We start from the raw sequence: 10,411 nt of genomic DNA, 5'->3' as shown, positions 1-10,411 counted from the left end.
GGGGCAAGGGTGAGGAACTTTGTTTTAAACAAACAATGACAAGCTCACAGGCTGCTTTTAAAGATGAAACAAGAGCAAGTCTAATAGTCTAGATAAACTAAAAGCATTAAATGCATCAGCTATTATGGAGAAATTACCTACATATTCCTGATGGTTTAAAAAAAAAACAGCACATTTAAAGCAAGTCTGCCCATATTTTGCACAAGTTTATAACACAAAATAAGTAAAAGGGGGCAGGAAGGTGGACCAAGACGCTACCCACTAATTCACTCCACTATGAAATAGACAACTAAAATTTGACCCGTACGACAATCACTTTTTTTTTATTACATATGATATGATTATATACTGTCTATGGATATGACCAAAGACTGCTAGCTTAAACTTTTTCTAAACACCCTTAAACGGCAGGACAAGCGGAACGGAAAACCAACATTCTTCTGGGGCATCCGGAATATTTTCCAACGGACCAAGCTCCCGGAAGTTGAAAGTTCTTACCGTTCATGTGGGTTCACGTTCATGTTGACAACAAAAAGTGTCTCTGAACATTTAGACATTAACAATAAGGATTCACTAACGAGCTTCAAAATAAAACATGTCCGACAACGAAGATAAGTAAGTGACGACACACTGCGTTAACATGCTATATTAAGCTAGCTACGTATGTACTAAAACACAACACAACGTGGGCTAACGTTGACGTTTAGCCACATAGCTAGCTAGCAGAACCGTCCATTATGAAGTTATTCTGGATCTGTGGTCTTTGTAATAACAGTTTTGACGTCAACTTTGTAGCTTCGACGACGGAGATTTTGATGATGCCGAAGAGGATGAGGGATTAGATGACCTGGAAAACGCGGACGATGTAAGTTCGCCTTTTAATTATAAGATAACTGGCTTCTTAACTTACATTTAGCATCTTACATTTACCTCGTGTGTAACCTATCAAGCCATTTGCCATTTAATGCCATTTGTCTATAGCGTTCCCTTTGTGATAATGTAACTGGGTGCATATTTGCTGAGTCCAAACTAGAGGTGTGAATCTTCACTGATCTCCCGATTTGATTACGGTTATCATGTCAGCGATTCAATTCGATTCAATATCTCGATGCATCACGATGCGTCAAACACATTTTTCTATTAAAGCCATGTAGGATATTTAATTCATAGTTTTTCGAGCTTAAAAAACCAAACATTCTGCAGTGCTCTAATACTAAATGAATTGGATACATAAAACTATACAGCACTGAGCTCATGGCACTTCCTGAATGTGCAAAACATAACAAAATATGTAAACAGAAATGTTGTTAGGCCTACATTAAATTGTAAACAGAAATAATCGATTATGAGCCGGCCGATTATCGATGCAGCATCGTCCATGTCCGCGATTCGATGCATCGATTATTTGATTCATTTCAACACCTCTAGTCCAAACCTGTTTGCTTTGCTCTTGTGTGCAGGAGGACCAGGAGAACGTGCAGATCCTACCCGCAGGAGAGGGCCAGCAGGCCAACCAGAAGAGGATCACAACACCTTACATGACCAAATATGAGAGAGCCAGAGTGCTTGGGACACGAGCTCTCCAGATAGCGTGAGTGTTTTTTTAATATATGTGTTGACCTACACACTAGCTGCATCTCATGTCCCTTAATTTGCATCCCCGACTCCTCCACTTGCCTCCCTTCCTCGTGTCTTGGCCCCTCCCTCCAAGGAAGCACAGGAGAGACGTGAGGAAATCATCGGAGGAGAGGTGCAACGAGCAAATGTGTTTCAGAGGGATGAGATGTCCTTTCTTCTGAAGCGTCGCATACATTTGTCAGCTGTATCGGGGGGGTTAGCAACAGCTTTCAGCTGCACAGCTTCCAGGAAGGTTGCTTTCGTGTATTCTAGCCTATAGCTCCTCGGTGATCCCTCCTAGGTGCTCGGCCCTCAGGCTAGAAATAAGGGCTTTAAGACGGCCTTCACAGAGGAGGGACAGAACATCTTCCGGTTCACCCAAGAAGCTATCAAAAAATGGACTTGAGATGCAGGTGGTGTGACCACAATGTCCTGGGTTCAGATCTGGCCTCAGATCTTTGACTCCTGTTTACACACTCTTTTACGCTCTTGCTTTCCATGCTCACTGTATTATGGCGAAATATCATGGAGGTGGAAGCGCTGTGTGTGAGGACACAAACCTACGGACCGCAACGCTGTCATTTGTTGTATATTTGATTTGTGCCACTAAGCGTCCATGCTTTCTGTAAAAGACTGCCGATGTGTCTGTAATTACTCATTCCTCTGCTTACTACTGTTTGGAAATTGTAAATACCGATCTAAGTACCCCGGAGTAAAATTAATTATTCATGGTCCGTCATCATTCTCACTTGGCTATTACTATTTCTCAAAATGTCTTGTGTGTTAATTTCTTCTAAAAAACAAATTTTTCCTAAAATGTTGTCATGTTATATATTGAGATTGGGAAAGGAGCAGATAGGAAACAAATAGGTTCCCCTTTGTAAGAGGAGAAACACAACACTCAAATTAAACTCCATATCAATCAATCAAACTTTATTTGTAAAGCAGCACAATGACAGTGACTTTTTACAGTTGCAGGAGCCAGGTGATTTGTCTGAGTGGCACCAGTCAATACCTTTTTAATGTAAGAAGCACCATTACCCAGCCCTAAATGTATTGTAGGAGGTTTTGGGGGCAACTTTATTAGTTAGGCTCTGCCGCCTACGTATTGATTGTATTTTAGCATCTACTGTAGCTCTCTATCTGCTGGCTTTCCAACAGGATGTGCGCTCCAGTCATGGTGGAGCTGGAGGGAGAAACAGACCCCCTGCAAATAGCTATGAAAGAGCTCAAGTAAGTGATAATTATACTGTTTGAATTATTAGTAATGCTTTTTAAGATTATAACATGACTTAATCTACAGTTTCCTTCTGTCACCATTTAAAGAGTCGGTCAATATTAGAGCTGAACAATTGATTGTTTTCAATTCAAAATTGTGATTTGAAAGATTGCGATTAGCTAATTGTGAAGACCGCGATTAAACAAATGTGAAATATTTAGTTGACTAACATTTGATTTAACATTTTTAATTCCTCTTTTCATTATTATATTTACGATTTTTCATAAGATAAATGCTGGAATAATGTTTCATATTATGTTTTCAGTGGATCTTTCATTTATTTTTTATTACTTTATTTAACCTTATTGTAGAAGGTGCACTATGTAAAGGTGCACATTACAATGTCTGGCAGGGAAATCACAATTGGATCCCCAAATCGTTCAGCCTTAGTCAATATTCTGTGATAGAGTTTCTCTGTACTGCCCAGTGTCTTACCAATCATGTGTTTGTGCCCTTCAACAGGGGCAGAAAGATCCCCATCATCATCCGCAGGTACCTTCCCGATGGTAGTTATGAGGACTGGGGCTGTGACGAGCTCATCATAACTGACTAACTGACTAAACAATATGCTGGTCCACACCCACCATCGCATCAGGTCAGTCAGCTACACAAACCCAGAAGATTCCTAAGGCGATGCGAGCATCACCCACCTGTTCATGCCTCAATATGATCCACAAACATCCATCACATCAGGCAACTCTGTGAGCCGGTGAAATAGGAATACATGAAATGTACCAAACGGACACTAGAAGACTCATGAAAACCATAACAGTGTGTTGCTTGCAGGTGTACTGTAACATCCTGTGATCTGACTTGTTATATTCTCAATCTTTTTGTTGTCATACCACAAAACTCAGTTAAAATCTAAGTTTAGAGGACAAATCCGGAGCTAAATGAACCTAGGGGTTAATTCAATTTGTGTACCAAGGCGAACGTTCTCTGAGATATGTTTTCATGCTGATCAAATGTGACCAGTTTCATCGTAAACCACTTATTAGCTTATAACGCTAGTCATATACATATACAGGCGGGCGCCATCTTGGGAAAACAGCCATGACCAGTCGAATGACAAACGCCACGCAACCAGTAACATAGCTCAAGCACGGCGTTCGTCGTGACTGTTTTGCCAAGATGGCGATTGCCTGTATACTCGAAGGTAATGTCTTTATAAACTATCTTTTTAATAAACTGTCTGTACACTTACAAAGTTCTCAATGCTCCGGTTTACATTGTATGTTTACATTATGCTACAGTTGAAGTGTGGTGATATTTTGAGCCTTGTTAGTGGTGTAGAAATAGAGATTTCTTTTTACTTTACCCTTACCCCGACGACTAGCGTTATAAGCTAATTAGCGGTTTGGGCTAAAACTGGTCACATTCAATTAGCATGAAAACATATCCCAGAGAACGGTCGACTCGGTACACATGTTATTAATCCCTAGGTTCATTTTGCGCCGGAATTGTCCTAATCTACAGTACTTCTTTTACTTCTGTACTAGTTGCATTATAATTAAGAGCCACAAGGGGGAAATGTAACTTAAGTCAAACATTTGCTTTGTTTTACAAAATAATCCTGTGTTGTAATTATTCAATATGTTGTTTGGAAGGAGAGAGATGATTAGTGTCAAAGAACTGTTTTATTGTTATTAATAAACTCTTTTGTATAAATGACCACGTGTCATTCATAATACTTATAATAACACTATGAACAACATGAGATGTTTGAAGTTCTCGGTAATATCCGTGTCACGGGGATGTAACGGTATGATTATGCAATAAGCCACTTACACCTGAGCAAGTGGGGAGTCCAGGTAAACTTTCGGATTTGCAGGAGAATTATTTAGTTGCCCTGAACCTACAATCTGTCATACTGCTAAATCATATTTAGATGTTGGTACAGCTTTAGTTTTAGTAGTATTGTATTGACTAAATATCTTCTTAAGAGTTTACATACGTCCACTATTACATTACTATACATACAGTACGTAGAGGGCTATCCTCGACGCAGAAGGTCCAGGGTTCAAGTCCTACCTGTGACGGTTTCCTGCTTGTCTCTCCCCTCTCTCTCCCCTTTCATATCTCAGCTGTCATATCCATTAAAGGCAGAAATGCCCAAAAATAATATTTAAAAAAAATATATATTATTATTGGACTACCACATGAAATAAATTTACAATTTTTCCAACTGAAGGTTGTGCAGTTCAGCTAGAGAAAGCTGTAACTAACATACAGATAGAACTACACTAGTAACTCCTATCATGTTGAGGATCAGTTAGCATGTTAGTACAGTGTTTCCCACACATACCTTTTTTCGTGGCGGGCTTCCACAATATCAGTATTTGCTGCCACATCTTGATTTTCTATTTTTGGAGCTGCATTGCCCTGCTCTCGCTCCCTCGCTCTCTCACAAACCCACAGGGTGCGTGCTGGACCGTTAGTTAATTTGTAGTACTGTTGGAGTACATATATACCGTTTGGTGATTCAGAGCGCCGCACTCTCGGAGCAGCAGAATGCCAAGCACGGTGAAAGGGACACTTAAGCATTCTTTAATTGTCCATCATTTTTCCAACCTAGCTCAGATGAAACTAGCGAGATCTCTTGAAAGAAAATGGCAGATTTCTGTTACATCAGAAGCTTGATCAGAGCGTTATCAAACATACTTTTATACATGTTATTACTCTACCCTGTCATTGATAACCAGCACAGACGCCTGACCGATTCTAATCAGTCTTAATGTTCAGGATCTGTGTTATTAAAGAGGTGAAGCAGCAGCAGCTGGTGGAGAAGTGTTGTAACTGTTGTAATCATGATTTTAAACCCCCATACAAACACATTTGCACAAAAGCAGCCAAACAGTCACCGTGTTGTTTAGTGAAAATGGGTTGTTGCCCAGGCAGAAAGAGGGCCAGTGCACGCTGGAAGATAGAGGGTGCTGAAAGTTTGTGGGAAATAGAGAGGATTAACAGTTTTGTGGCAGAAGAAGCTGCATGATGCTACTCCAGCCTCTGGTAGATGGATAGGTAGTTTATACGTTCAGTTCGTGTGCGTATATGCAATATGCTTTACATATAAATAAGGATATCCTATATGATACAAATGCTGCCGGGGAAAGGAACCGATACAAAAAGTAGTGCTTTTTCCCAGGGTGAAAGTAAAGCCAAAAGGTGTGTATTATCATCATCATCATCAGGGAGAAGCCAGTTTGTACTGGTATCTATAATTGTGTGTAGCCACAGTCATGCTATTGATTTCTAAAAAAAAAAACTGCTTTAATCTGTGAGTCTTTTGATTGGAGGAGACAGTGCCTCGGGGTGACCCTGCACTCTTTTCATGGGACAGAGGGTGCAGCCCATGTGACACTCAGCAGCATCAACCGCAGTGAGGCCACCGTCAGGTTGTCCTCAACCCAGTTCTTCCGATTTGTTCTTTTGCTCATTACTCATTACTCTCTACCTTCCTTGTCTCTTTATTTCTCTCTTCTGTCAATCCGTCCCACACATTATGTCTTTGTGGTTCTCTTATAACTAACTCTTTGACTATTACTGGAGTGATCTGTCTGTTTTGTGTTGCTCTTTTACATGTTGTGCTCTGACAATTCCCCATTAACCCTGTGATCATACAGGACCTGGACTAAAAAGTATATCATTCCTGGCATTTTTTTATTTTATCATTGGTTATTGGAACAAGGAATGGTGAATTATGTTATTTCAGATAGTTTATAACTTTAACTCTTATGATCTTGTGTGTTATTTTAAAGATCTTCTTTCTAACAAGTGACGCTACATGATTTTAACTTTGTGGCTTTTCTGCTTTACATTTAAAGCTATAATATGCAGTATTTTGCACACACAACAATGTATAGAGTAATACACAAATAATCCCTCTCAATCAGCAGTTATGCCACACTACAGTAGAAGTGGGTGGTGGTGTCTGTATCTGAAGAGACCCTGCCCTCTGCGGGTATTTTATTTTTATTTTGCTGTGTGCGGGATGTTTCTGGACGTCAGCAAAGAGCCTTTGGGCCCCGCCTGGGTGTCTAACCCCCCCAGCCAATAACAGCGTGCAGGTTGTAAAGACCGTTCTCATTCCCAGGTGCTGCCGATTTGTCACGGCCCTCGGTTTCTCATACAGACGCAGAAGTTTTTAGTTTTTTTTATGTCATTGTTGGCTTTTTTTGATATGACAGCTGAAGAGAGAGAGAGAGAGAGAGAGAGAGAGAGAGAGGGAATGACATGCAGCAAAGGACCGCGGGTTGGACTCGACCCTTGGGCCGCTGCGTTAAGGACTGAGTCTTAGTACATGGGGCGCACGCTCAACTAAGTTAGCTACCAGGGTGCCCCATAGATGCGCAAGTTTAACAGACTCACTCTCACAGACACACACAGAATGAAGCTCTGCATTCACACAAAATCCGGCAATGTGGCACCTTCCAGTGGAGGAGTGTGTGTGTTTATTTGTGCTTTAGAACATTACCGCAGTAAAACAATCCATAACCTTTTATTCCTTTAATTCACTGCTTTGTTAGGCGCTCCCTCTCTTCATTCGCTCTCTAGCTCGCTCAACCACCGCTGCTCTCTCTGGCTCACTCTGAAAGCTCCTACATATTATACATTCAAGATCAGAATCAATGTTGCCTAGTTTACCAAATGTTTTCATATTCTCCATGTTTTTTTTTAAAGAATTTCTGAGTTTTTTGCTTACACAGCCACAACCTTTGTACCCGTTCTATCCGGCACGTACGTTTTGACAGCTAGTAAAGTGATATCAAAGAACCATAGCAAAGAACACAGTCTGAACGTACCAGAGAAACAGCCCAATGGGGGAGTGAGGGTTTGAAAATCGTATTTCATTAGATTATTTCCTGAATTGTTGGTATGAGATGGTAATACTGCATTTAAATACATACAATTTTGGATAGGCTAACATTATATTTTATTACATTTGTTTCAGTACCCCCCCATACTATTATTTTCATCCATTTTGGGAGGGTCCAAGTCTCATCTAGGGGGGTCGGACCCCCCCAATAACCCCCCCCCCGTAATTCAAACAGTGGTTCTATGTACTTCTCATGATAACTCTCCCATCATTGAGGTGAATCAGAACCTATACTGATTAACAAAAACAAACATACCATAACCATTCAACCTAACACACAATGCTTTTCATCCATTTTTCCCTGTGCCGTATGGTGGCAAGGTGAGCTGCTGGCTCCCATCTGTCTGGGTCTGGGTCTGGGTCTGGGTCAGGGTCTACTGCTCCTGGCTGACACCTGCTTTGACAGTTTGGTGCTTAAAACTCTACCTGTCTTCTTTCTGCTTAACTCTCTTAACTTTTGGAATGTTTTAATCCCATTACAGCTCCAACCTGAAAAGAGTATTTTTTAGTAGGGGGGATGAGAGGAGGAGGGTGGGTAGTGGGGGTTGCAGGGTCTATGTGCAGAGTGAGTATGAGAGTCCCTTTGTATCCCGGTGAAGCTGCAGGCCAGGCAGTTATGGGTAAGGCTCCCTCATTGCCCTGTTTCCCTCCTCCCCTGGCTCCCTTTCAATGGCCCTCTTTGTCTTTCCAAAGTATCACACAGCCGATTAAAGAGAGGGAATTAGGAGTCAGGCTTAACCCGCAACACACAGAGAAACACACATGCACACTATAACAAACTTGGAATATGCTTATAGGCATGTATAACCAACCATACCCTCACGTGGGGCTGAATTAGTTTGAGTTCAGTTGCAGTAAAAGGCTACAAACTGCAGTAGGCAAATGTATATCCGATGACTGTTGAAATGCAACACACCTGTCTCGGACACTGCATGCAAATACAAGGCACCGTCACTCACCTTATCTCTGCTAATGGTCGGCTGTAGATTGCTGTAGCTGCGAGTCCCAGCCAGCTAAAGTGAATAATCCGTTAGCTGGAAAGATTATGCAGAGAATGTAAGGAGTGGTTGAGTCGCCATGAAGATGTGCTTCTGTAAACTTCAAAACAGGAACATTTCTATAATCTGTTGATGTGTTGTTATTGTTGAGATGTGTTTATTAATCATTTCGGGGGAGGGGGGGGTTCATAATATAAAAAAATGTTTCAAGAGGCGGACTTGTGTCAAAGCAGAAATAATAGAGCTTTATTTCAAGTGAGCGTAAAAAGGTCATTAGTCTTCATCACATGTTTAGGCTTTCGCTCCTGCTGTTGTTTAGAAGTCGTGTTGCTGTGCAGTGCTGGCAACAGTTATACAAGAATGGACAATATGAAACACTAAAATGGCAGTAACAGTCAAAAGTTGTCCTCATAATGGTGAGAGGCAATGAACAGCGCAAACAAACCAAACAAATATAAATAAGAAATGTAAAATTCATAGCAACGTAATACATTTCACAACAAGGATGTAAAAGGAACTGTGCCTCTTGTGCTGGAGGTAAATGGTTAAATAGAAATGGGTTTTAAGCTGCGATGGACCATGAATCAAAACAAGCAGTGCTTAATGCATATGGTTCGGATATGTGTGCAGTAGTAATAAAGAATATTTGCGTGATACACATAAAAACAAAGCAAAGTAAATACTTTTTTTTTTTTTACTTTCCCAGATGGATAATAAGATATTAAAAATACAGTTCTGTTTAGGAGAAGAGGGACAGAGGTGACGAGAAATAGACACAGCATGAAAAAACAAACTATTGTTGACTATTAACTAATAATCCAAAAATTCGGAAAGTCACAAACGTGATTTAAGATTAAATACTTCTGTTTTTTAATGTGTAAGTAGCAGGTATTATTAAGGGCCAGGCACATTGTATATTTAATGTTAGGCTAGGTTAAAACTTAACTCTTGGAAGCTTTACTCGCTCAATCTCTGGCAACTGTTTCTCAGTATTGGCATCTCCCACACTGAAACTAAAAGTGTGTTTTTTTAAGTAAAAAACTACAATCAAAAGATCTGACATGTCACATTGAATACTGTTCTATACATACACATTTTGAATCACACAGAAAGGAAAAGAAAAGGCAGTGCTGCAGATTTTCAGTGTAGAATATAATGGCAAAAAGCATTTAACAATATTATTACAGTCAGTTGTTAAAACAATGAAAAAGCTTCTATCATGTATTCTATTAACACATTGCGACCATGGTGTAGCCTGACAAGCCAGACCCACATCAAGATGTTGGGTCTGGGAACTCACCATTGGCAGGACTCAATCCGAGGGGCGGGATAAACGGGTGTCTTTCAGATTCCCTCTGCACGCAATAGGATAGCGCTACAACCAATCAGAGCAACGCTAGTTGATAGATTCAACTTTTGTCGTATCCGGTCGGCAAAACTCCGAACACATCTTCCTTTTTTAAGAATGACTTCAGTGCCGTTCTTTGTTCTTTTCTCAAAGAAAAGCTGAACTCCAAGTCTTCCAGAGCCGATTCGAAAGACCGCTGTTCGCCAGCAGCCATCTTCTTTGTTTTCAAGTAGCAAGGAATTCACGCGGAACCGTCGCAACTCTGCCGTCATTATGTTGAGCCCCGCCCATCG

The 10,411-nt window shown here is 40.7% G+C and overlaps 1 protein-coding gene across 1 annotated transcript; it reads left to right on the top strand.

Annotated features, from left to right (window-relative positions):
- Nucleotides 1-461: 461 nt before the first annotated feature.
- On the top strand, nt 462-4,567 carry polr2f (RNA polymerase II, I and III subunit F). The gene is made up of 5 exons (XM_039825692.1): nt 462-615; nt 796-865; nt 1,461-1,591; nt 2,779-2,850; nt 3,359-4,567. The coding sequence occupies exons 1-5, from the start codon at nt 596-598 to the stop codon at nt 3,447-3,449; spliced, it is 384 nt and encodes a 127-aa protein (XP_039681626.1). The 5' UTR covers nt 462-595; the 3' UTR covers nt 3,450-4,567.
- Nucleotides 4,568-10,411: the final 5,844 nt, after the last annotated feature.

This window comes from Perca fluviatilis, chromosome 15 (assembly GCF_010015445.1).
Source record: "Perca fluviatilis chromosome 15, GENO_Pfluv_1.0, whole genome shotgun sequence".
Lineage (NCBI taxonomy): Eukaryota > Metazoa > Chordata > Actinopteri > Perciformes > Percidae > Perca > Perca fluviatilis.
This window is presented reverse-complemented; position numbering and strand designations above follow the sequence as displayed.